Consider the following 27,442-nt stretch of genomic DNA (forward strand, 5'->3'; position numbering starts at 1 on the left):
CACCGTCAGCTGCCACCCTCAGCTATTGGGCCCATGTCCCCAGGAGGTGGCACTGAGGAGCAGAGATTTGACATTATGCCACTCTCCGGGGGGGTGGTGGGGGTCTTGATCATTTGTACTGCTAATCTCTGTGATTGACCCAAGGGTGGGGGTATCACCAGACAGTCACCAATTCTGATTCAGTGTGATGCCCCCTGCTGTTGGCTCTAGTTGTGCTTGGACTGCATCCTCCTTCATGCCCGCCAACTGGGTTGGTGCCAGTGCATTAAAAGTCATAACAAAGAACTGAATATGCACATTGGCCATCCTATGAAAGGCGCTACATTGACCAGCTCAGTCCATTATTTGGGACCTTTTCTGCCACACATTACCTTTTAGTAAGCAGTCAGACCAGCCATGCCACACTCCTGTGCCAGTCCAGGTCTGTATGCCACGTAACGCCCTTGTTAGGGCAGAAATGCAAGGCGCGATATAGCTGACAGAGCTAACAAGGGGTGATGAAAGGCACTATATGAAATACCAAGGACACGTCCACAATACAAAGCAGCCTGGCATCAGACGGATGCCAGGGTCTCACGAGACACCCAGCTCACATCTGCTGTTACACAAGCGGGCGGGAAAGAAATTCCCAAGGTTTATGGGGGGGAGGGGGGCGGAATACTCAGGGCAGCCACTCCGCGAGCGCCCCACCCCCACCGACTCTTCAGCCACCACTTCCTTTAACCCTTTCCCGAGGGGAATTAGAAAATGGGTCAGTTGGCACTGAAAACACGGCCCCCTGCTGTGACGGAAAAAGCAGTCTCTGGTATGCCTGGCAAGTCCCGTAGGACCACCTGAATGTGTGTCCACCAAATAGAATAAAAGGGAAGCAGAAGATAAGGATGGCGTGAGGAGTGAGCCATGGCGGGCATCGTGCCTGCGCCTACCAGCACCACACAGGGTGCCATCTGCCAGGGCCTGAGAATTCGGACACACTCTGGAAAGGCCTTGTTGAGACCTGCAGGGGGCGCCACCTCATCAGTCTGAATGCCATCTTGAGAGCTGGCACACTCAGCCACTATAATGACAAAACTGTGTGCTCAGCAGCTTTGCCACCTGCACGAGCAGCCCACCCAGGACCATTACATGCTGGTGACGCAAGCTGGCAGGTCACTTCAATTCTCGTCACACCATGGGCGTGGCTCACTCCAATCCCCTCCTGCTGACAGCCTGCGGGCAGCAGTGGGTGCCAGCCTTGGTGGTCAACACCTGCTGCCACCCGGGTCTCCAGGCCTGAGCCCAGTCTGACCGCTCTTGGGCTTTGCTGTGCGCAGCGCCTGACTGGATGAGGGTGGTGAATGTGCCCGTACCAGTCTGACCGCCTTCTCTGCGCAGCCCCCGGCAAAACAAAAGTAAAAACAAGCAAAACAGTGACAGCTGAGTCACCTCTGACTGAGCCAAGACCCTCGGCCCCCTGTCACCAGTGAATACAAAAGCAGCATCTGCCAGGTCCTTAATATAGTGCCTTTCACCTATGGTGCAATGTCATGAGGGCCACCAAGCAGATGACAGCATCATCAAATATGCAAATGAGTGCAGTATACCTGGAGGGCAGCCAATGCAAAGGCGCTATATGAATCAATCGGCTCACTAGGGGACCCTACACCTGCCCGGGCTCAAACTGTCACATGTAGACACATATAGCGCCTTTCAGAGCCTGCCTGCCCGCTGTATACAGTAACGACGGCTCTGTTTGGATACACAACATGGCTGAATTCCTGCTCCACCGCCCCGATAAGCAGCCAGGTGAACGAGTGGGATGGTCCCAGAGGGAGGTGTCACCAGCTACTGTCACCGTCACTCATGCGTTACTTTGGCCCCTGGGGCTCAATAGCAGATTCTAGAAGCCAAGATGTTTATCTTGAAATCTGAGATGCCAGGCTGGTCCTAACTGGGGGATGGAGGGGGTTTGGATGGCAAACTCCAGAGCAGCCTGGCCAGGAGGCTCATGCCCACTGCGGTCCCTCTATTCTGGTCACTCCTGGGAGGCTCTCCAAGTCCCTGCACTTCTATAGCTGGAGTCATTCACTTGGGAGAGGGGCTCCTATATAGCGCCTTCCTTTGTGAACACCTCGCATGTCACCTCTATGGCCCTGACCCCATGACCCTGTACCTCTTGATTTGATGTTGGCCCCCGATGGTCCCACCGTCCTTCTAATGCCAATGTCCCCTCACTGTCATAGCGTCACCTGCCTGCATGTGGCCTTTGGTAAATATGGTGACTACAAAAAGACAAATGATGACAGACATGTCAAAACATGGTTACCTTGGAAACAGGGGTGGAGCTCAAATGCTGTCAGTCAATTAGGACAGACAAGCAGGGCGGGTGGTGGAGGACTGGGCACCGTTGGCGTGTTGACAGGCTTGACATTATATAGCGTCTTTTGGTGTGCAGTCAATAAAGTAAAACAAGAAATTAAGCTGAGGCCACAGTCAGCCATCTGTCAGTATTATATAGCGCCTTGAAGGATCACCGTCACTCTGACAGACAGAGGTCCAAAGCCGGGCTGGCGCTCCAGGGGGACACTGCGCCAATTGCTTGACTTGGTCTCATTCAGGTGATTCACATGTGGACCGCCAGAACTCATCATGTCCACGGCGTCCATTCTGACTGACTGGCACTGGATGACCTCTGAGACCCTAAAGGTGTCCACCACTGCGTCCCCTCCCCCAGGTCACTAAGTTGTGCCCAGCCAGACTGGCCTAGTGAGACCTCGCTGGTCAAATATGATATGAGACATTGTAGGGCACAACGAATACAAATGAGGTACCTGACAAAGGCTGGGCAGACGCAAAGAGAGGCACGAGACTGCCATTCTCAGCCACACCCTCTTTGTTATGTAAACAAGGCTGGCAGAGGTGCCCGTGACATGTGACAGACGATGTGCTTTGCCTGTGGTCTCCAACACATTCCAAGCCATCAGATATCACTGACCAGGAGGCCAGCCGCCACCCCCCCCATCACCCCCTCTTTAATGGCACATGGCACACACCAGCCGTCACAATAGAGCGACGCTCTCCAGGGTCCTGAGCTCACAGCGGCATTGTGGGAAACGGCCGAGTCAGCAGCAAGGCGCACAGCATCGGCTTTCACAAAGGAGCTGGGCATCCCCCCACAAGGCGCCAGACTTTCCGCTGACACCAACGGTCACGTCAGGTGACAAGGAACAGTGACACCCACAAGAGGGCCGTCACTGTCACCCTGCCTTTACTTTCTATAGCGCCTTGCTGTGCTCAGGTGTTGCACAGGTAGACTACACTGCAGGCAGCTGAGGCCTGTGCTTTGAAGTGCATTGCCGTACCACTAGGGGGCTCTGTGGCTCTGCCTACCTTGGCTTTATATAGTGCCCTGCTATTCTCAGGTGTTTTGCAGGTTGGCAACAGTTTGCGTGCCACTGGGTCACATGGGGACTGCTGGCAGGAGGCTAAACAGGAAACGCCTGATGCCATATAGCACCTTTAAGAGTGGGCTCCGCCCCCAGGGGTCATACAGATACAGGTCAGCTCTTATATAGTGCCTTTCACGCAGCGCAATAAAAGAGGAGACGACAACCACCATGGACCCACGGCTTACCCAGCGAGACCTGGACATTCAAACTCAACCCACTGGCATGAGCTGGCACAAGCCATGGGGCCAATGATCACGCTAATCCCAGGACAGGACGTGGGCTCAAGGGTTGTGACAGACAAAAGGTGGCACTGAAGTGGACGGGCAGCTCAGCTGAAGCCCCATAATGAATGATCACCCCACGTCTCCATGGTGATAGGTAAACACCACCCCGCCTCTCCCTGCCCTGTGTGGCAGCAGTTCTGCCAGCCCTGACAAAAGGCGCTATATGAAACCAACACTGGATTCCCATGCTAAATTTAACCCTGCCCTCCCTGCAGCAGATTATCACAAATGCGCCATCAGATGAGTGGTGGGTGGCAAGGGGCGCCAGCCCGTTACTAGGCAGAGTAGCTCTGTGCAGGCCCCAGGGACCTCATTACAAGAGCAGCCAGTAGGCACGGATTTGAATTATTTACTCGCATCTGAGAGCGCCAGGAAGGAGGAGGAGGTTGGGGGGGCACAGCCGGGCACCACCATCACTCCGTCAGCCGTATCGAGAGGAGGCAAACATCTCGGTATATGGAAAATGGCAAAAACAAAATGAACGAACGTGCAGGCAAGACGTTGGTGCCACCCACCAGCTTAGGGGGGCACCACCCAGCACTGTAGTCCAGCAGCAGGACGGCAGCCTAACCCGCCAGTAGGGGGTTCTCAGCAGAGCAGAACTGCCCCAAGTCTGCACAATTAAGAAACTGGCCAGGCTGGCACATAGTGGGCCCGCAGTTTACACCGAGGGGCAGGAGAAAGAACTGAAAAACAACTGATGTGAGGGAATGGGTGTCTGTGCCCGCTCACTCAGTCTCCATGTTCAAAGAGTTTGCCACCATCCTCCCAAATGGGCACCTCTGTTAACTCACATCACTTGCTGTTCTGTGCCCATCTTTGCCCTCTAAAACAGGGATGACAATGAAAGGCACTATAAAAGTGAAAGCTTCACTTGAAGGACATGACTTACAGTGGTATACAAACAGGGTACACCTGGCACCGGATGGCCCGCTCAGCAGAGCTCCACATTTCACACTGGTGGGTAGATGGGCTTACTCCGGGACACTGGCACTGGTCCAGATAACTGTATACAGCACCTTTTACCTCAAACTCCCCATGCCTTGTGCAAGGTATGGCACTGTGGGCATCAGGGAGTATGAATGTGTGTGTGCCAAATTCCTGTCATCAAATCTGACACTCCATTCACAGGCTAAGCTCAGCTCCAAATGCCCAGCACACCCTGATGCCCATCACTGCCAGTTATCACATCCTTCCTCCCCTAGTCTGGCACCACACTTAGTGCCAATTCAAACATTCATCATCAGGGGCTCATGGGGACATTAAGGGACCAGAGCACAGTGAGGTCACTTACATCGGCCAGGCTCAGTGGACAGCCACCAGCTCACACATGCCAGGCAAGTGTTAAAACACCTGTGGGGGGTGTGGCAGGGGGCCGAGCTGGGCATCCTGTCAACGGTCAGACACACGGTTGTCCACCTCAAGGATTTGCCACTTGGATCAGCTGTTCAGTGGGTCATCGCGTTGGCTGGTGCTACGGTGGGCACTGAAAGATCGAGAGGAGGGGCAGTGACAGTTGGTGGGCTGATCTGCTGCTAATCCCCTGCAGATTACCGGACACCAATCAGGAGTCGCCCCACAGGCTGGCCAGATGACCAAAGTGGTCTCCAGGCAGAGTGTCTCAGAAGGAGGGCGATGACTGGCTACAAGACTGGCATAGAATTCACCCACAGGACAGCAGAGAGGCTAATGTGTGCCATGTGGTCACTCAAGTTTAATCCAGTTTTGGCGTCATGGACTCCCAGACCCTCACGCTGTCCTTGTCACCTCTCTCACGATGCTGCTTACTCTGAAAGGCACTGTATAAACTTTCTGCTTCAATTGAAAAAGCGGGCACAAAACAGAGCCACTCAGATGGTATTTCACTTATATGTCTGTCCCTCTAGACACGGAGAGCAAAGTACCCTCAGCAGCTGGCATGGCTCTGCCCGCAGGTCACTATGACATGATGGGAATCAATCGTACTTCAGGGTAAGCCCACAGTTTGCCCTTTTTTCTTCATTTAAATCTCCACAGCTGCCCACTCCCGCCTGGCACTTCCTCACCCTAAGTAGGCACTTTGGGGATTGAGGTAAGGATCAGAGTTATACAAGTTGGAGAACCGACGGACAAGAACTTAAAGCGTTTGTCAGGCCACCACCCACTGGGAGGGCGATATCCCCTCCCGGAGGGGGCGTTGGTGGCACACGTCAGACGCCGTCACGGCCCGACCCGACAGGCTGCTTCGCGGCCTCCGCGTCACCAAACGCGCTTCAGCAGTGCCACCTTGTGGTGAATGTAAGGAAGTGTCCTACTTCACCACCGCACCGTTCACTAAAGCCCGCCTGAGAGCTCGCCGTCCCGTGTCCGGTAACCGCGAGGGGCGAATTATTCGCGTGTTTATAGCGCCTTTACACTGGCCACCCCCGCGTTCACCTGAACTGACCTCTACTTGAAGGCGAGACGCACGTTACTGGACAAAAAAAAAGGAAACGCCCCCCGGACAGGCAGGCTGTCCATCATGGGTGCACACGCCCCGCCCCGACCCGCCACGCCCCTCGCGCCGCTCTTTGCACGGCGCTTTTTGCCCTTTGGGCCGCAGCTGCGCGTTGAGCGTCTGCTCCTCAGGAAGAAATCTGCGAGCGCGCCTGTCGTGAAAGGCGCTATATAAACAGAGGCGCGCGACAGTTTACGGTTTACAAATGGAGGACAACAGCGGTGAGGTTCGTGAAGTGTCCGATTCACCTCAATATGAAAGGCGCTATTTAAATAAAAAGAATAAAATACAAGAGAACGACTGACGGTGGGCACAGGAGCCAGCAATGTCACCTGCGTGCCACAGCACGACCCTTGCAGCACCGAGGGCCACGGCAGTCCTGACTGAGCAAAAGACATTGTCCCTTTCAGAATGGTGGGCGACAGGACAGGCCCAGACCGGAACGGACCGGACAACCCACCCATCTCGAGAGCGGCTGAAAAGGCCCCAGGCGCTCATCCTGCTAAAGCGGCTCTGCCACTTTGTCATGCCAGATGGCCAGGACAGCAAGCCAACCAGCAGAAGAGCAACTCGTTCACACCCCGTGTGTCCACTCTGGCTGGACAGGCGACGGCCCGACGTCACACATCTCCGTGCACTCCCTCTAGCGCCCACTGCGGGCACTGTAACGGCTGCCTTGGCAGTTTCCGAGTAATGGACGAACAAGTCCGCTCTGATGGCCACTAAGTGACTGTCGTGCGTCATTCAGCTGCATTTGAGATGACTTACCGCTTCTCAGGTGCTTCTCAGGTGCCCATGCCCCAAAACTGAATAAGCAGTTCTGACATCTCAGTATCACCAAGTCAGCGTGCGTTTAATATAGCGCCTTTTGTAGCACCTACCACAGTGCCCAACTTGAGCTGCAGCAGTACCAGGCTTCTGTGCCATCATTTCTGACGCAATGTCTGTGTTGCCCACATGCAGCCTGATGTCTCATTGGTCATCAACTGCCTGGCATGCAACACATGGCAAAAAGGAAAAAAGTGGAGCCAACAAGACTGAGGTGGGTACTCCTAATCCTCCAAAAGATGCCACGCTGGTTCTCAGCAGCAGGAGATTTAAAGATGCTTGTGCACCACCAGATGGCAGCACTTTCCCAGCTTGAGGATTGTGCCCACAGAAGCTGGGGAAGAAGGGGGTGAGTGCAGCTGGGCCACTTGAAGACTACCACCATGGACATGCCAGGCATATCATGGCATATCACAGAGGCTCACTGGGCAGACCACTCATCAGTGTGGCAGGGGAAAGAAAAGCAGAGGGTGTGGGCAGGAGCCTTTGCTACAGTGCCCACCCATCTGTCCATCCTGCTCCAACTCGGCAGGATGAGACACCACTGCAGCAATCCTGACCCCTGACCTCTGCCCCCTCCAGCCACAGCCCTCCCCACCTTCAGTCACTCGGGCTGGCTCACCACGTGGAAGGACATCGGGAGTGTGTGTGCCCATCTGTGCCCCCCGTGTTCCAGATGTTTCTAAGGGGCGCTAACAGTCCGTCCACAGAGTTCACAAGGACAGAAAAACCAAGGCGGGTGACATCACCATGTGTGTGCCAATGGCAAGTGGCACCATTCTGCAGGCTCACTCGGAGCAAACTGGGCCCTGCCAGGCTGTTGTGCATGGCACTATATAGTAAGACTGACAAGTCAGGAGTGGCTCCACTATAAAGTAAGGCAGCCGAGGCCTGTGCAAGGCGCTATATACAGCAATCGGCCTGCTGCTGTGTTAGGCGCCACATACTGAGGTTCACACACTGCAAGGCGCTATATAATACTTTGATGGAACGGATGAGGCAGACAGCTGTGTAAGGCGCTATACAGAATCCACAAGTCAATGTGTAAGGCATGCCACAAGAATGCCAACTCCAAACAGTGCCAAGTCTCTCGTGATGCCAACATCTCAAGTGTCCTACAGTTTCCTGCTGTGCCACCTCCTTGCAGGTTGCACATGGCCAGCACAGTACAATACTGGCAACTCTGGGGGGAAAAGTTGGGCACTGGGCCTGGCACACTTGTTTTTGACAAAGTAGAAGAGAAAAACAAAGAGGGGCTGGTGGCAGGATACGGACTCCCAGCAGGGACCACCGGCCTCTTCTCCAATGTGCCAGAAGCACTGCCCAGCTGCAGCGGGCACACCTTGCAGAGCCTGCTGTGGGCCTCTCACTGGCTACAATTATGCCTCTGCCAACCTGGACCTGAAGCCAGCAGGCCACGCTAGCCTGGCACTAGAGACTGTGATTTGGCCCATCTTGACCAAGTACTTGAGTCAGCAGGTTGGTCAGACTGAGCACTGAACTCGGTGCCAAATAGCATCCATGCCATTTGTATAAGTTGTTCTACAATGCAGGGGTGAGGAGGCTGTGTGCCCGTATCCCCTTGACTCCAGACATGATGTGCAGGCAGGTGGGCATCTCTCAAAGTCATGCAGATAAGGCGTGGCAAGTCTGTCCAGCCCCCCTCACAACAAGAAGAGAGAGCACAGGGTGCCACCCAGGGGCACCCCAGACAGAGAACTGAGCTTCTCCTGTGCCACTCAAGACACTGGAATTGTTCCATGCTTGGCAGACCGCACTGGTGCCACAAGTCAAGCGTGTGTGGCACTTCACTGGGCCTCCTGCTGACCATCAGGACCTCTGCCACACCAAATGCCTGCAGTGATGCCACTGGGCACAGAGTTTTGCAGCCGCCTTCTTTCTTCATGGTCCATCTCAGTTCTGCATGAGACTTGTATAGCGCCTTTCAAAGGCCCCCACTTCACTTTAAGCTCCTCCTTCTTTGGTTTCACATGTTTATGTCGTCTTGTGCAGGTGGGCACTGTGAAAGGTGCTATATAAAACATCAGGTAGGCTGTGCCACACAAACATGGCCTCACAAACCCAAAATGGTATGGAGGGGCTTCACAGGTGTGACCTCACAAGTGACATCACAAAATGTCCTGCTGTCAATCAAAGCGCAGGTGGGCCTCAGCATGAATGAAGGCACTCTAAGTGTGGCAGGCTGCCAGCCTCATGGTCATTGGCACAGACGAGTTCCACTTCAGCTGTCAAGCTGACCTTCAAGGGTCAAAGCTCCTCAGCATTCCAGGAAATTCTGATGGAATTCCAAGACTCTCGAGTCTCCTCAGCAGAAGTAAAACACAAAAGTTGCCAGTGTGGGTACCAATTAATGACAAGCGGCAGCGGCGGCGACATCGCGCTGGAACAAAGCCCAGAAGGGCCAGAGCTGCCATGCTTTGCATTGATTTACAAATCTCCAGAATACCCATGTGATGCCCAGACTCTAAAAACACCAGCAGTGCCCTACTGGACGGGCACCTCATGTCCAAGTGAAGGCTGTGGGCAGCTGTTGCCTTCTTGCACACAGATGTGCCCGCACAGCTCACCCCATTGTTATTATTTAGCTGCACCTTCCAATTCACAAATCAGAAATATGACAACTGGCACACGGTGACAAATGCAGAACTGAGGCAGGCAGGCACACTGCCCACTTCGCCTGGCATCTTTTGGTGAAATGGATTAATCCACTCTGCTCATTCCCGGTTCACCCATAATCGGCTTGGCACTGTCACACCAGACTGTGTCTAATTGGTGTTAGGTGACACACGATGAGTGACAAGCCCACCATACTTGGCTGCCATGCATGCCTCGGCACATCCCAAAAGAATCAAGAAATTACAAAGACGGGCACAATAAGGGGCAGGTGCCATTCAATACGACAGGGGGCAGTGAGACAGACCAACTTAACAACACCCTCCTCGGGCATGGGGGGGGCACAACAGTGGCAAATTGCAAAGCGTGCCAAACTGCAGTCCACTTGGTGCATCCAGCCACCAATGCCCACTTAAGTAGCTGGCTGGAGCCCATCCTAACAACTTGGGGCATAAGGCAGGAACCAGTCCTAGAAGGGATGCCAGTCTTTCATAGGGCACATACAGTACTTACCGACAGAGGAGAAACACTTTGAGTTGCCAACAAGTGCAACAAGGATGTGGGAAGAAAACCCCTGGTGGGCACCTGGGGGACACGCAAACTGTGCATGTGACTTGTACCCAGGGCTCTGGAGAAATTATTAATGTGCCAGCTGAAGTCTTACCTGGAACCAGATGGCACAAAAGGATGGGACAACCATCCATAGTTGCCAGCCAAGTTTTAATTCCAAAGTGACACAAATGTCACTTCACCGCTGGCAACTGTCTTCCAAGTTGTGTGAAGCAGAGCACTGAAGTGCTGGTGCCAACAAGTCAGGGCACTGTGCCAGGTGTCTCCAAAGCCCTCTTCACTTGCTGGTTGATGCACATCTTTAGTCCTGTATGACACCCCATGCCACGGTAAGCATGCCTGTCAAAGAGTAGAGGCGTGGCATGTAACTCATGCCATGGCACTCAGGAGGAGGCATGACAGCACTGATCTCATACAGCACCCACAGGAGTCCTGTCCAGCAGAGGTGCCACCAAACCTTAGTGGTCCAAATGGTGGGCAGCGAAGAAAAGTAAGTCACTTTAAAGCCAGCTGGCACAGCCACTCAACACCCCAGTCACCGCTGATGACACAAAAATGACAAAGTGGGTGGGTGTTAAACGAGCTGTAGCCGCCATGACGGCCCATCTGCCAAGCCTGTGATGCAGTTGCTCCTGGCACTGTCATAATTGCCCCCAGAGGAGTGGCGCGGGCGCAACAGACGAGGAGACGACGACTTCAGCACAAACAGACGGGCACCAGGGGATAAACTTCAGACTTAGGAGAAAAATAAAACAACAAAAGGCACTGGAGGTGGCACATCACTCTCTCAGTGTCTGCGTGCTCGCTGTGCCCACTGGCTCACCACCACATTATTTAAGGAGATTCTCTCAAATGTATCCTACAAAGCAAAGGGCACTATCGCAGACATGTGCCGGGCACTAGGGGGCATGCTCTGGAAACACAGTAAGCTTCGTGTGCCAGGGGCCCTATGTGCTGAAAGTGGTGCCACCACAGTCTTCGAGTAGCCTCAGCGCCCAGCATTACATGGATTGGGCCAAAGATGGCAAGCGAACAAAGCGGCCTTCTTAGAAAGACAAGATCTCTGGGACTCTGAGGACGTCACCAGTGGCAGGTCTTAGTGCCACCGCACAAGTCCTCGGCACTCTGTCACCAGTGTCACCCTGTTTCTGCCATCAGTCAGAGAGGCCGAGCACAAATTTGGGACTCAGATTTGGAAAGCATCACCCTGCCCCACTGAGCTAAAGGGAGTGAGTCAGGGGCCTGCGGGGGTCTGACTGGGCACAGTGGCGGGCTCTCTCTTTGGCCTCGCTGCTCCAGCTAAAAAAAAAAATACATGCCCACGGTGATGCACTGTTGGCATTGGTCCACATGTCAACCGGTCAGTTGTCATGTAGTGCCTCACCTAGTGGGCAACATCACTCTGCAGCTGTTGGCAGATGGAGAGTGACAAAGTCCATCAAAAGATGCCAGCTGGCCATCCTGGCATGTTATGACATCAGAGTTTAGTACCATCCTGCAACTGGGTACACAGTGTAGTGCCAGGGTGGCATCTCTCTGCTGTGGTATTCAGTGCATTGACTGAACACTCCGCCTTTCTGTCATTTGTTCTTCATTCTGCAGGGGGCGTCAACTGTGACCAGACGCGGCTTTGAGCGGCGGGCACCTGGGCTCACAAATACAAAAAACACAAACACGAGCTCTGGGGTGCCCTCTTCCACTGAGCCTCTGTATGTCCTGCCAGAGCTCACACTGGGCAAATACGGAAACACAGAGGGCAGCAGGAAAGGCGGTATATAAAACCAGACAGTCCAGCGCCTGCCCACGTCAGGACTAGGTGGGTCCAGCAGATGTATCCGAGGGTCTCCAGTGCAGAGAATCAAACAGGGAGTGTGGTGTGAGTGGTGTGACGGGCACACGGACAACGGGCACAGGGACTGGGGCATTCGTGATGTTGACAAGATGAATTTTCTTATAAGAATTTGGCTCTGTGTGGGCTCAAGGGTAAATTCTCATGCCAAGCGCAGGACATCTACTTCAGATGAGTGCCCACCATGACTCAAACTTCACGAGTGCCAGCAGGCGCCTGCCTGCTCCTTACTTCCTTTTAATCGTGACTGTGCCCAACAGCGTTTCTCCACAAACACCAAGTAACAAGTGGACATGGTCACAGGTTTAGGCGGCAATGCCCGCATGCCCACCCTTTTCGTTTATGGGTGAAGCATCAGGGGATGTTACATGACACCGACCTGCAGAATCCTGGCTAAGCGGCACCGTGCCAGCAGGAGTTTAAGAGCAACAAGAGATATGGAGGACAGCACAAAACAAGACGATGTGCGGGCACATCATTCCTTACTCTGCCCCCCTTCTGGTGGCACAATGACCTCAGAAAAGGCACTATATGGCTGCCCACTGCTGCTCTACTGGGCTTCTCAAGAATCCGGCTGTCATATTTGCAGTGCCATCTGTGTCAGCGTGCCCCCCCGAGGATTAACAGCTGATGGCATTTGACCAGTTCCCAGACACCATGAGGGTGACAACGCAGTGTGTGCCATTCACATGGGTGATGAACTCCGACTCAAGGCGCTATATGAGCCTTCGCAGCTCCGCACAGAGCACCCCAATGTAGCGCCGTTCACAGCAAGCCTACCAAGCAGTAAAAAAAAAAACAAACCAGCAGAGCAAGAATGAAGGCGACGGGCATCTGAAGGAGTGCCAGCTGCCAGCCTAGTCTAGCGCCACAGATTTGCCCATTTCTTGGAGATGATCAAAGTGTTCCAGTGCCAAGGCGTTTTTTTTTTCTTTTTCTGTGGGTAAGACAGACACGGCAGGCTTTCCAGTGGCACAGAACCCCAAAGATGCCCATACAAACTTGATATCACACAGCAAATATTAAACCAAGTTAGGTGTGAAGACGGGCACAAGAAGGCATCTCTGTCTCCACCATTATTCCAAAAACAACAGGCACAAAGTCCAAGACAAACAAGTGTCTGCCAGCAGCAGTGCCACGCAGTGTCCGTCCCCTTTTAAACCACATCTGGGCTCAGTGGCCCCCTCACTTCTACTGACTAGTATCATGCCAAGCTGGTGGCCCCCAGTCCCACATGTATGCCATGCCTCCCGCTGGTCTTCTCATCTGAGATGCCAAGTTGAGAGCCACACAAACACAATAAGAGGAAATTATGAGAAATGGGCACAAATGGGAGCTAACATTGGGCACAATGGAAAAAGACAAACGCAACAGACAATAAAAGCTAATGGGCAGTGCCAAGACATAAAGACTCAGGAACTGACTGGCAGGGACCACAGCAACCAAGGTTCAGAAACACCCGACACCACAGTGAAAGGCCTGGGTGAACCACGGGCACAGCTACCTAGGATGGGGGAGAGCGGTGACAACTGCCAGACAGCATGAAAGATGTTAAGAGGACAGAGTGACCAGTGGCAAGGTGACGGGCAGCCTCTGCATACAATTGACCACACTTCACCTCGACAAACAGGCATAGGGGCAGCACTCAGGGTCACCAGGTCACCCAATGGCATGGAGTGAGACCGCAGACACAGAAAGAGTCCAAAGAGAAACCACGAGATACAAATCCATATAGCGCCTTGCCTTGCATGCCCAATCTGTGACTTTAACTGCACCACAGTGGCATTAATATGCCATTCCCAAATCCACGGGCCAACAAGCATGAAAATGGGCACACCAGATTTCCATGCCACTTTACCCAGCAGCAGGGCACCACAATAGTAATCAGAAGATGGGTATATTTTGGGCACCCTGCAATTAACATCAAGTCACTTTGTAAAGCAGATGCCAGAGGGCACTCAGGATATTGAAGCACCAACAAGCTGTGGAGGACTGCTTCCCCTATGCCAGGGTGCCCGCACATCGGCACTGAGGTACAATGCTGAGCTCAATATTAAAGGGCACTCACCCAGGATGGCACTGCCAACTGCCATCCACCTACTCCAAGTTGAATTACTTTGACCACCCAGACACGGACACGAGACGCATCAAAAACAAACAAGGACAGATCTTTGGGGCTACCCTGGCACACTGGGGGTATAGACAGAAAGAAATGCCAAACAGCCAGGCTCTTCAGTTTTTGTGCCAACTAAGATGTGAAATTTGCTCAGTATTTCTGTGCCATTGCACTGCAGACAGAGGCAAGGGTATCACCATCAATGGGTCCTGTGGGTGGCCCTGCACAAATCCATTCCCCCATCCTGTGCCAGCAGTGCCCATCTGAAAACTGGACGGGACCTTTGCCCAATCAGTACCCCCTATCCTTATGTTTGCGTGGAGGTGAGTGACAGCTGAAGTAGGAATGCCAGCTTACAAATGTTCTGAAAAGCGCGCCAGTTATTTGGGATGGGCAAAGCAGCCCCGCCCCCCCAGTTGCCCTCTTCCCACACTGTCGTTTATTTGTCTCACATCCCAAATGCTTCGGAATTCTCATCTGCGTTCCGAAATGAGGTCATTCGTGTCGACGTTCTGGACAATAGCCATTAGAGCTCTCCAGGGCTTCCCAGAATTCCACAAGTCCCGGGATTCAAGGTCACACGGCCCACGGCCCACGGCATTCCCCCCCCGCCCCCTCTGGCATCGCTCCTCAAACTATCATCAAGGGTCCTCGATGTTTCTAAAGAGCTCCTGTGCCCAGCAGGCCACACACACAGTCTCTCTCTGATCCATCTTGGCCCTGGCACAGCGGGTACAAGGAGCTCACATGGTGCTCACGAGTCGCCCACCTCACTGTGCTCCATCCTGACCCTGGCATGAAAAGGCTCAGCTGTGCCTGGCATTACCCCAGACCACTGGCGGGCTCCCGCACCTTTCCACCCATCGTCTTAGCCTCTTTGATTCCACGCCTGCTACTGGACATTAAACACACGGTGCCCAAATAAGAAAGGCACTATATCACATACAAAAGGGTCCACGTTTAAATGGCAAGATGGCACTCAAACACTTTGGGATGTTCTATCGGAGGAAAGGCGCTATATAAAGAGAAGACCAGGCACCCGACTGACTTACTGACCACCCTGGTGAAAGGCACTATATATATGTGTGCCCATCATCTATATAAAACTTGGTGGGCAGCTTAACGTTCAGCGCTATATAAATGCAGACCACGTGACCTCATGAAAAGAGGACCGCCAGACAGGTGACGTGGGCAGTGGCCCCGTTATGCCATCCTTGAAAAGGTGCTATATGCTCGGAAACAACTTCTCTCTCTGTCCTTCTGCTGGCCAGGTGCATCCCAGCCACCTGGTCACGGTCACTTCGTCTCACAGCGGCGGCCATCATGTCTTCACTTTCACTGGTGGGGCCTGACGGTGTCCTGGCACGCCGAGCCCGCAGTGGCGAGGTGCACAAGGCCCTCATTCTTTCCGTCTGCGCTGCTTGTGAGCGCCCATTGTCCGGCCCTGGCAGCGAGCCGCCGTCTTGGCGCAGATGCCTCCTTGGGGAGCCGTCCACAGGTGCTCCCCTCAGCTCTGCTTTCTGCATTTCGTCGGCCTTCGCTCCTTTTTTTTTTTCCCCGCTGTTTCCTCCGAGGACGAGAACAATGCGGCTCAGCCGGGGAAAGTTCCGGCACTTGGAGGGCCTTCTGCCAGCGCGGGGCGGAAATCGGCCGGCAGGCCCGGGAGCCTCAGCTGCACAACAATGGCAGCCCAGGAAGCGGCAGACAACTTCATCCGCGGTCCCGTGGCAAAGTCACAGGGCAGCCTGATGTGCTCTTGTGTGAGAAGCGCTACACACAGTACCAAGGTGGCTCTGGCAGCGCCCAAAATGGCCAAACTGGGGGCCAAGACAGGGCAGGAGGGACACAGTGACAAGTAAATGTCATGGCAGATCACTGGGACAGCTCAATGCCTGCTGGGTGTCACATCCACCTCTGGGACAAATTCTGTGGGCACAGTTGAGATGGTGACCGAGGCCTCCAGGCCATGGCAAATGGGGGCACCACTCAAAGCTCCAGGGAGTTCAAGGCCCAAGTCACTTAAATGAGCTCTCGACAGACTGAGGTGACGATGCTCACTATTGAAAGGCGTCCCCCAATGACTGACTAGCGTCACCTGTCCTGAATCACGGGTATGGTGTCACGGAGTGCTGGTCACTGTGAAAGGCACTATATAACATACCAGGGATGAACTCTGCAATGGTAACGTCACAGAAACGAGGAAGGAGAAAGGCGCTATACAAAGGTCACAAGAGGGCATGTATGCCAACAGCTGTAAGGCACCATGCCAGGGCCCACAGCGTACACATACGATGTGCTTGTCTTCGAAAGGCACTAGATGTCTACTGCATTCTCTGGGTAAGGGCACCATAGAGGGTCACATTTAGGGCAGGTCAGGACCCCCACATGTGTCCAGTAATAGTGACCTCATGGCCGACGTCACAGGCATGGCACGTAAGTCACTCTGATACAGGGGAGCCTTGGTGTGTGTGTCACTGTGCCTGTGACAGACTGGCATCCCACCCAGACGGAAGGCTGTGGACCCCAGGACAGGCACGCAGGGTCCTGCTGCAGGCACAAAGTTTCTTATGGCTGACCAGTCTCCTCTTATATAGTGCCTTTCACAAATGCCTACCTGTTCACAGAGCCATCCACGGACCCCCGTCTGAAGGAACGTGACAGAGGGGACATTTCCGATGTGCAGGACAGACTGGAAACGGGCAGCCAGTTGAGCACAGGGCAGTCGGTGGACTAGTGGCCCAAGCTGGCACTACCCGATGGAGTCCAAGCAAAGCACGTTGAGTGGCACTTTAAAAGCTTTAATTGGCACTGGCACTCGCATGCTGTCACCCTCGGCACTTCCACCTTCACGACTGTCCACTCGCTGAGGTAAATGACACAGGGGTCAGAACAAAGCAACAGAGCGCCTTTCATGGTGGGCACTTACGGTGGTGCTGGAACAGGTAATGAGCCACCCAGCCAAAAGCCTTAAACCGGGCACCGGGTGTCAGCAGTGCCACTTAAACCTGCACCCAACCCCTCTGAGAGCACTTTGTGATGGCACCGGGGCAAAGACTGGCAGTCGCCATGCCACCACACGTGCCTTTGGTGACAGTGCAGTTAGCTTCATGTGGCCACTGTGAAAGGCGCTATACAAGTTCAGCTTTCGCAATCTGTCAAGCTCATGCCCAGTTGGACTCGGGTTCAAGTTCCAGTCGGCCAGTGTCTGGGTGTACTTTGTGCCCATTTGGGTTTTCTCCTCCTCCCCCTCCTTCCACTTCCCTAAATGACGCCACTGGGCATCCCGTCTGGGGACTTTGCACCTGCTTTGCGTCCGCCGGATGGCTGCACTTCCTGTGCTGCCGGACAATAAGAATCCGAGTGAAGTGCGACGGAGAGCTTTGGGAAGTCAACACTGACAGAGAATACTGGGCTATGGCAACAGGACGCCTCGCTTACCTAAACGTGCCCTGGCAGCCTCTGTGCAGGACAGGAGCCAACCACCCGCACAGTGCAAATCTGGAGTCAGCCACTGAGGGTGAAGGACTAATAGGCATGAGATTTGAAATCCGGGGCACCCCAATCTGAGGGCACATTTATGGCATCTCCTGCTCATGTCTTAGGAGGGCACCAGGATCCACCACCTGCAAAACGGCCATTTATATAGCGCCTTTCAACGGACATCGATCTACACCGCAGCTTACTGCTGAAGTGACAAGTCAACGGTGGGACTAAAACGGAGAGCCTCTGCCTCGTGTAGCACCCGTCACAGCGAATGCCACGGGCACAGGACAGTCGATCCCTTCATTTTACAACACAATCACCAGCAGAGGAAGTCGGCGATGGGGTGTAAAGCCACAAAGGTGGGATGTTATATAGCGCCTTCGTCGGCTTACTGAACCTTTAGGAGGTAAGCAGTGGACGACTCGGTGAGAGGTAAGGGCTGGGACTTGTCATCTCATATAGCGCCTTTCACTGGGAGGCCATTACAGGCAGCGAGTGTATATAGCGCCTTTCACTGGGAGGCCATTACAGGCAGCGAGTGTATATAGCGCCTTTCCACTTCAAGGTGGATTCCACGGGGGAATCAGTGGGGTCGGGGGGATCTTTGTGTGTCACAGTTCCACATTGTGTATAGCGCCTTTCATGGCCCAGTCACACAGTGTCACGTCACTCTGAATACCCAGGGTCATTTCTGTCACTTCCCGTTCCCTCGGCGACTACACAGATTTCTCTTTTTTTTTTTGGAGCAGCAGACAACATAAGAACAACAAACGGACTTCCTCATCATCACTTCCCATGATCCTCTGGGTGCCAGCTGTCCATCAACAATCATGTGTTGCATTCATGCCATGCCAATATAGCGCCCTTCACAGACCCCCAGGGGAGCGGAGTACTTTATATAGTGCCTTTCCAGGGCAGCGAGACCACCAACAGCCAAAGTGACAGGACGAGGGGCTGAGGGTTGGGAACCCCCACAGACAGACCTTCAAGGCATGGCGGCGCCAGGGCACGTGGACAGCTGTGCGCTGCAAACCTTCTAATTGGCACTTGGTTTTAACCGACTGCCACGTAGGTTTGGCACGTGTCCACTGTGAGGGCCGGCGTGTGTGTGTGTGTGTGTGTGTGTGTGTGTGTCTCACTGTGTCAGCTGATTCATTATATGGCGTCTTATGGTGCCACCAGTTACCGAGTAAGAAAACGTCCGACAGGACACACCAGTGCCAGGGGCACACATAAGACGTCAATATGCCTCACTTTGGGCTCAGAACGGAGCAATATAACTCAGACCGGGACCACAAGGTGCCCTCAAGCAGACCGCCAATATGCGTGGCACACTGAGGTCAGGGGGCAAGACATGACTGGACTGCCAAGGGCCACCTAAAAGTCACCTGTGCTAGACCGCAAGTGACCAGGACAAGTGACCTACACAGCGCGCCGGACAAACACGCAGGTGACTGCCCAGGGGGGGCTACATAACACCAGAGTGACCCCGCTGCCCAGCTCGCTGCTCCTGCCACCTCCATGCCAGGCGGCTTGGTAAATTTGTCTGCCCTTTCCTGCCTGACTGCTTATCTTCTTTTCCTTGTCCCCAGCGGTGGCACGCCTGGAAGGTAATGTCATTGTCTGTCCTCAGACACGTCCAACACAGAAGGCGTTGACAAATTTCCTGAGAGCAAACAAGAAATCCAGGAATTATGTGAGCTGAGTGCGACATTCCAAGGTGGGTGCCAACAGAGACACTGATGACCAAGCGAGCCCACTACGCGGAAAAGAGCCCCCCAGTCAGCGGAGGTCATAAATGCATTAAAAACGGCAGCACCTTGGGGGCTGCCAAAGTCCTAACCTGATAGGATTGCTCTATAAGGGAGGGACGCGCTCAGGCTCCACCCACTCCACTCCATATATGGGCATGGCACAATCGGGGAGGAGTTGCTCTAATTGGGCTGCCATCATTCTGCTATGCTGCTGTATAGTGCCTTCCATTATTACAAGTCTGGGGCAGAATGACGGATGTGGCATGACACAAGGGTGCCCACTATGACTGGGGTATGGCATGAAACAAACCTCGGTTACCTGATGCTTGGCCACAAATAAAATTTTAACCAGATGAGCAGACCCCCGCTGGACAAACCAGTATCTGAAGTGGGGTGCAGCGCCACCTGCAGGCTTCAAATGCCATCTCACTGGTCCGGTTTTGGGATCCCTGCCACTTGGTGAGCTGGTCTAGGCATGTCCAATGACGAAGGAGAAGACTGAGACGTGCCAGTCGCACCCCCTGTGTGTGCAGGGCTGAACTCCTATTCAAGTAAGTGTGGTTGTCAGGGCATCAAACTCGCCTCCCCCGCAGGAGGGTCTGCCAGGGCACAGCTAATCACAGCAGGAGCAGACCCTCGATGGGCATTTGGTGCCAGACAATTGCTGAACACCCAATAGAATGAACAGGTGCTGCTGTGTGTGCTGTGTGCCCGTTTGTGCACTCCGTCTTCCATGACGCCAACGCTGCGTGTCACACAAGTCAAGATGGCCTTCACTGGACTCCTTTTGCTGCCCACCAACTGCAACAGAGCGGCCGGCCGAGACAAAGGTCGCTGGCACAGCTTTAACCGAACATGCCAAGGCCGGGCGCAAAGCAGCAAGACAGTCTGAGCTAGTATCTCAGATAGGGTGGCATAAAAGACAAAGACAGATGCCAAGCAGAGTGTGCCCACAGGGACACAGTGGGTCTCAGGTGTGCGGCGCCTCACCTGCCTACAGACGTCCGGGGCAGACAATGGGCTCCGTTTCCAAGGTGTTCACGTCTTCCATCCAATTAAAACCCCCCATGGGATGGGGAGCGGGGAAGCTGGGATGGGGACACTTTCAGCAGCTTTACGTCAGGGGTCAATGGAACAAAAAGCTTGGGCGCCCAGATCAGAAGGCGTGGCCAGCCGGGCACACGACACACTCCCGAAATTCAGAGGTGGCAGACAATCAAGCTGACTTGGTATAAAGCAGGCACACTGTGCCACACACGCTCTCTTTGAATATAGTGCCTTTCAAGGAGAGCAAAGCGGGAAAAAGGGGGGAGGAGCCGGGAATTAAAAGGAGGTGACAGACCCTCCATAGTAGGCCAGGGGACCCCTAGTGGCTCGGCAGTGCCCATGTCACGTGATGCATCCAGACCCTCTGTGAAAGGCGCTATATACAGCACTGTAATTACACGCTCTGCCAGATCCAATGGGCATCCAGGAGTCAACTGGCAGCACTAGCACTGCCAACCTGCCTCCCTGGCACTTTAAAAGTCACTTCCTGTAAGCTGCCAGCCTCCTCTGCCCCTCCTATTGTGCCCACCACTCACTTTAATTCACACAGTTGTTAATGTGGCGCCTTTCACTCGCAACCAAATGTGCCAGGCGTGCCAATGTGCTGTGACCTCTGCACTCCTAGCTGGCACGGCAATGTAGCGGGCAGGGCTGCCACCTCCAGGTGTCCTCCGAGAGAGCGGGTACGAGATTGTCCCAGCAGTTCAGAACGGCCGTGTCTTGAAGGGACAGACAGACAGATGGACACCGGGTCACGAGGTTTGTGTTCAAGTCCTGCAACCCACGGACACGACAGGGTGGGCACATGCCAGTCCTTACACCCCCTCTGGCCAGCTCACACACCACAAGCCCTTCTGTACAATCGGCAGCCTGCTGAGACCACCCACAGCGTGGTCCGCACCTGATGACCGGTACAGCTGGCGACATCCGCTTTACTGCCCCCCCTGCTCATTCACTGGACCACAAGTGACCGCTCTGTGGCCCCATGCCAGGCTCAGCTCGATGTCCAAAGTCGGCAGACCTCATTACCCAGGGCCCACCGGACCTCGGCGAGGAGCAGCAGGGTGCCCGGCGTTTGCCGTTGGACTTAACGATGTGCGCGATGGTGGAGGGCGGATGGCAATCCTGGCAACTGCAGGAAAAACGGGAATTTGGGCGGCTTTATGACTCACTGCCATGACGGGCGGACCACCGAGCCGCTCAGCTACAGGAGGGTCAGGACAGCAGAATTTACGGCCGAGAACTCAGATAATGAGCTAAAAGCATCAGAGGATCAAATCGAGTTAAACGGCCAGCTGCTCAGGCCGCACTAAAGAGATGGCGGGCATCGAGCCAAGTTGGGAGGGGCCGAATACAGCCAGGAGGGCGGGCACTGCAGAGGTGATGCACGACGTCCATGTGAAAGGCGCTATATAGACAGACCCTGAATCACGGACCATGAAGCATAAATCTGCTCACGTCAATTGGCACTGCTCGCTGGTGGCACTCTGGGCAGCGGTCAGCCAGAGCCTCCTGAGCAAGCTGACCCACTTTTGATGTGCCCAAGGACCACCACTGGACTTTACCGATCAATAATCATCCACCTCTTCCCCACTGAGCCCCCCAGGTGGTCCGCTCAAAAGCTCCTTCCATGCACAGACTCGGGCAGCAAGGCAGATAGCCCTCTTGCCACGCGCACAGCCCCCAGTTGTTCAAGTGATGCCAGGGTCAAAGGGGCCCAAACATGGCATGTTTTTAAAGTATAAAGCAGAAGGAGCCTCAGGTGGATCCCCAACATGCTGGCAGGGACTGGCATCTGCCCTGTGCCCGATGCTGCTGGGCCCTCACATCCTACATTAAACACGGAGAGAAGGTGCTAGACTGGTGTGCCACCACTAGGGGGCACATTGCCAGGGTAAGCTATCGATTAAAGTGTCATCAGTGTGTACTTTATACAGTGCCCATCCTTCACATTCTCTTCCATGTCTCTGCATTGGGCACAGAGCGGTAGGCACCACCCTAAATACAATGCCAAGTTCACGGTGACTCGTGTGATCTCAGGCTTTGTGCACCAAACAACAAGACGACAGCTGACTACCTGTGGCAGCCTGGCACTGCACCACCTAAATGGCCATCTGGTGCCATGCACCCACTTACTTTCTAAAATCCACTCTACACCCATATGGCACAGCGGTCCACCACAGCAGATGGGCATCAAAGCTGGCATCAGACACCATACACACACACAGAGGCCTGCCTGCCTCACCCGCTATCAAAAGTGGCACGGCACACTCCAACACTCGGAGGACACCCACCATGGGAAGCAGTGGCACCAAGGCTCGCTGCTGCTGCCCATCCCGACGCCAGGGAAGGCTTGTGTGCCATGCTTCTTTACCAGTTCCCTCACGTCGTGCGTCGAATGTCACCCGTGTCTTTAGCGGGGCACTCAGCGTCTGACATGCCATAACTGCACGTGGGCACTCGGGCTCAAGGAGGTCTTCTGCCTGTCCCTCAGATGGCCACAAGGTCACCCTGAGATGTGACGTCAAGACAGCAAAAACAAAAACAAAAAAAAAAGGAAAGACCATCCAGCACAAAAGTTAAATTTAGACGGAAAAAATGAGTCAGTCAGGGGACGAGTGACAAATGGCATGGAGTAAAGGTCAAAGGGCAACCGCCACCGCCACCGCCACCGCCGGGAAGAATCCTGCATTTGTGTTCTGGCCGAATGAAAGTGAGCTGCGTGAGCGGACGGTGAGCGCCAGCCTAAGATGGACGACGACCACCGACAGCCACCATCTGTGACACACGGGGACAATGAAATCGGGCAGCATGCCGAGACTCGGATCAATGCCCGAAATTGACTGGCGACTCCATGAATGGCTGGTGCCCACACTGCGCTCTGACGGGCATCAGCTTCCTGCAACCCCGAAATGAAAACAAGTGGGCTTGAAAAGCGACAGGCAGCCATTGGCACTACTCGTGACGTCACAGCGGGCGGTGAGCGCCCCAAATGCCAGGCCACAGCCGTGTCTCCGTTTTTATGTGTCTGTTGTGAAGCAGGCGGCCATCGCAAGAGTCTCTCGGCGCCTCGGTAACGGAGTCCCCTGGTCACATGTGCGAGGACCACCAGTTGGACCATTAATGAAGAGCGGGACCACCAGGGTGCTGCTTGTGCATCGGACTTCTCAGACTCGGCAATCTGCACATTTTGTGTGACAATAACAGCCGCTGGGGACGGTGGGACAGGACAGGCGAGTGGCCGACATTCTTGAGGGCCTATAGAGAAAGGCGCTATATAAGAGTCGTCGTGTAGCCAAGCCCAGCGGCCCAAAGCATGCTGCCATCTTACTTTGTGCTTCCTGTGTCGAGACCACCACAGCCCAAGGGCACAGCCAGTGCAGCCATCGGTCCCTGCGGCAGTCCACGTCTGTCCCCGTCAATTCACCAGGGGGCGCCACACACCCAGCGGCAGTGAAAGGCAAAGGAAATCGTGGAGCAGGCAGGGCGGGCACCAAATGCCATTCATATAGCGCCTTTCATAGTGACAAACCACATCGATGCCAATGTGCCACCCGTCAGCTCTGAGTCGAGGGCCTTCATGCCCTCTTGTGATCAGCATACACAGGGACCCCCAAAGTAAGGTGACAGTCTGGTCACCCAGCCAGCCCGACGCGGCGAGTCCTCCTGCTGCCTCTGCCCGCCTGCCCAGCCCTGCCGCAGCCTCTCGGGCGTCTCCAGTTACAGTAAGCTGACACATTCAGACGCAGCAAACACAATGCAGCACCGCCATCGAGAAGTGAAAACGAGAGGCCAACTGCGAGACCCCCTCGGCCTCACCTGGCACCCCCCCGCTGTGCTCTTTTACAATCAGCACGGGGGGCTATAAACACACCCCTTGGACTTTTCCCAGCTGACCGCCTGCCTGCCTGCCTGCCTGCCTGCCTCCTGATAAGGCAGCTCAATCCATCCCAGAGCTGCGCGCCCTCAACTCGTGCAAAATGAGCTGGGCTGCCAGCGTCCACTGGAGACGCCCTGGCCTCGTTGAGACGGGCACAGACAATGGGGTCCTGTCTCCAAATCATCCGAGGCCATTAATGCCAGTTTGACCCATCAGGACTCCATTTTGCAGGCTGAACAACGGGCACGGCGGCACACAAAACAAACAGGTGGGCTGGCAAAAGGAGAACAACAACTTCCTGAAATGCACACCTGAATGCAAGTGCCCGTCCTAGCAGTGTTGTGATGCTGGCATCATGAGCGGGAGGGCACCCGGGCAGCCTCTGCGATGAGTGGCCTGCCAAGGCAAGGCTGAATCCTCTCCAGCTTGACTCACCCACCTGAGCGAGCAAAGGGGCACCGATGGGCTCCGATTTCAAACTTACCACAAGGCTGACCACGAACCAGCAAACCTTGAGGTGCTCACAATGCTGCCCCATCAGCGGTTGGCACAGGCCTCTCCTGGACACTACCTGCCATTCAATCAGATAAGCCCCCCAAAGGGCGTCCCTGTCGAGTCACAGATCCCAGTGGGGGTGGCAGGCGGGCAGGTGAAGCCACAGAGCCACGCCATCTGCCTGCGCTCTAAATAGCCTAACGAGCGAGACAGCAGGGAGCATCTGCCTGCTCTCTGGAGAGACCCCCTCCTCGCCCCCCGTCGCTGGCCCGCGAGGCCCCGAACTTCAACAAAGCCCGGGTCTGCCTGCCGAACCGAGCGGCTCCCCAAAGCCCCAGGTGGCTGCGGCGGTTTGCCCCCGCACAAGATCTCAGTCCCCTCCCTCCGTTTCTGCCTCCCTGCCCCGGCTGTCCTCGTGCAGCCTGTGACACTGACACCTCCACAAGGAAAGCGGGGCGAGTGTAAACAGACAGGCCGGCCGAGCTCCACGAGGCGGCCGTCAGCTGCGAAGCTCAACTTTTCTTCTCGTCAAGGCTCCCCTCCCCGTCCCGTCCCGTCCCGTCCCTCCCTCCCTCCGTCCGTCCGTCCGTCCGTCCCACGCAATCCCCGGCGTGCGCCCTGCAGAAAGGACTCGAGCCTTACCTTCGATGGCGATGACGTGATCTCGGATCTGGTTCTGCAGAATGGGCTCCTCCACCCGCTCCAGCAGCTCGTAGATGGAGTAGATGTTGGGATGGACCGACTCGAAGCGCTGGATCTCGGCTCGGATGGCGGCCGAATTGGCCAGGTGCTGCTGGTAATTCATCCCCCCGGTGTTGTCGGAAAATGTTCCGCACAGACGCCAACGTCCGTCTCTTTCAATCCAAACTGTGACCGCGATACACGCGCGCTCCTCACTTTCCTTTCCTGGATTTCCTTCAATCGATCTCCTCTGGCAGGCTCAGACTCCAGAACGCGAGCCCCGGCTCAGCGCCGCAGAGCCGCCGCACCGATCCGAGTGCCCCTGCTGAAGGCGGCCCGGCGCTCCCACCCCATAGCCGCCTCCCGGCGGACACTCCACTCAGTTCGTTCCTCCAGCAGATCTCGTGCTCTCGGTGAAGGAGGAGGAGGGGGGGGGGAGTTCAAGAAAATAATAATAATTAAAAAAAAAATGACAAAAAAAAAACAACAAACCAAAACACAACGCTGGATCGTTCAAGGAAAAGAACAGGCTCGCCTCCCAGGTAAGTCAGCAGCTTCCCGGCAAGCCGTGCCGCTCGCGCATCCCGGCCGCTCGCTGATCCATTGGTGCCGAGCCTCACTCCCACGCGGGGTTTCTGGACGTTACTCTTTCGCAGTTAGCGCTAATAAACATTCCTGCGAATTCCTGGCCGAGATTCTCCCTGCCGCGAGAGAAATCTGCGCCCCTCTCCTGCCACCAACTCCGGATTCCTGCTGCTCTATCCTGACGACGTCACCGCGCCCGCTCATTCCCGAGGACGCCGTGAGGAGCAGGAGCCGCGCGGTGCCTCCTGGGACTTGTAGTTTTGGCGGGCTGCGGCGCGGCCGGGAGAGAGCGAAGGCGGCCGCTCCGCAAGATGCCTGCTCGCCCTTCATTATTTCAGAGACTTTTTAAAGGGTTGCTTCTGATTTCTCCCGGCCGGGACGTAACGTCGTGGAGTGTTTGCATCTCAAAGTTAGCTGTGGAAAAAAAAAAGGTAAATGTCCGAATTCGCCATATTGCTAGCCACATGTACTGTAAGCGACGCTGTAGTCCAGTGTGAAGGTTTTTCACCACAACAGGAACCAAGTGGAACCAGGCCAGGCCAGGCCAGGCAGAGCCGAGCTGCGGATTTTTGGTGCCGTTACGCCCCGAAGCCCCTAAGAATTCGCCTAAGGACACTCCTTCTCGTCACTTGGTCCGCATTTCTTTATGCAGTTTGGACTTCATTCGGCAAAATGGAGTCTGAGTGATCAACACAGCTGGAGCGGCAAGAGGAAGGTCGCAAAGCCCTCCGAACGCAAAAGAAAACGGGCAAGAAGAGCGCCGTGGCAATGTCATGGCCGCCACCTCGGGGTGAGTAGTGAAGGACTTTGGGGCATCGAAGAGCAAAAACGGCCGACGGCGCCGTCAGGTTTATTTGTTGTGTCGCTGGGACGCTGGCGACGAGGGCGGGGGTCGCAGATGTGATGTCACCTTTCAGAAGCTCCAAACGCGATGTCCCGTGGGGGGATGAAGACGTTGACGTTCACATGTTAAAGTGTCGCTGCCGAAGTTTATCAGCGTTCAGAAGTCAACGTGAACTTTAAAAATGGCGAGCACTCGGTGCTGTACCCTAGTGAAGGAAGTCTGTTCAGCTATTGGGGGTCCGCAGTGGTAAGTATAAAAATATGGCGTGATGGGCACTCAGCGGCCACCTTACAGAGGGACCTGCCAGCCAGCCAGCCAGCCAGCCAGCGTGGGTCACATCAGTGCCATTACTGATAGAACTGGGGGTTGTGGAGAACAAATGCAGTGGGCGACAAGTCCTGAGGGCAACTCTGTCTTTATACTGACGCCAAATAAATAATAAGACACACACAAAAAAAAAAAGGTGGGCCCAGTGCCCGGTCAGTGAA

At 54.8% G+C, this 27,442-nt stretch overlaps 1 protein-coding gene across 7 annotated transcripts in view; it reads right to left on the bottom strand.

Annotated features, from left to right (window-relative positions):
- agap1 (ArfGAP with GTPase domain, ankyrin repeat and PH domain 1) overlaps positions 1-26,309 on the bottom strand; it is a 165,016-nt gene extending 138,707 nt beyond the window's left edge. For 3 of the 7 annotated variants that reach the window (XM_039755134.1, XM_039755133.1, XM_039755132.1), the window contains exon 1: positions 25,487-26,309. In XM_039755134.1, coding sequence (XP_039611068.1) covers positions 25,487-25,649 — 163 coding nt within the window. In that variant the 5' untranslated portion in view covers positions 25,650-26,309. The remainder of the gene's footprint in view (positions 1-25,486) is intronic. The other 4 variants (XM_039755136.1, XM_039755135.1, XM_039755137.1 and 1 more) reach the window with 3 other exon arrangements.
- Positions 26,310-27,442: the final 1,133 nt, after the last annotated feature.

The sequence above is a fragment of the Polypterus senegalus genome, chromosome 6, assembly GCF_016835505.1.
Source record: "Polypterus senegalus isolate Bchr_013 chromosome 6, ASM1683550v1, whole genome shotgun sequence".
In the NCBI taxonomy this organism is placed as follows: domain Eukaryota; kingdom Metazoa; phylum Chordata; class Cladistia; order Polypteriformes; family Polypteridae; genus Polypterus; species Polypterus senegalus.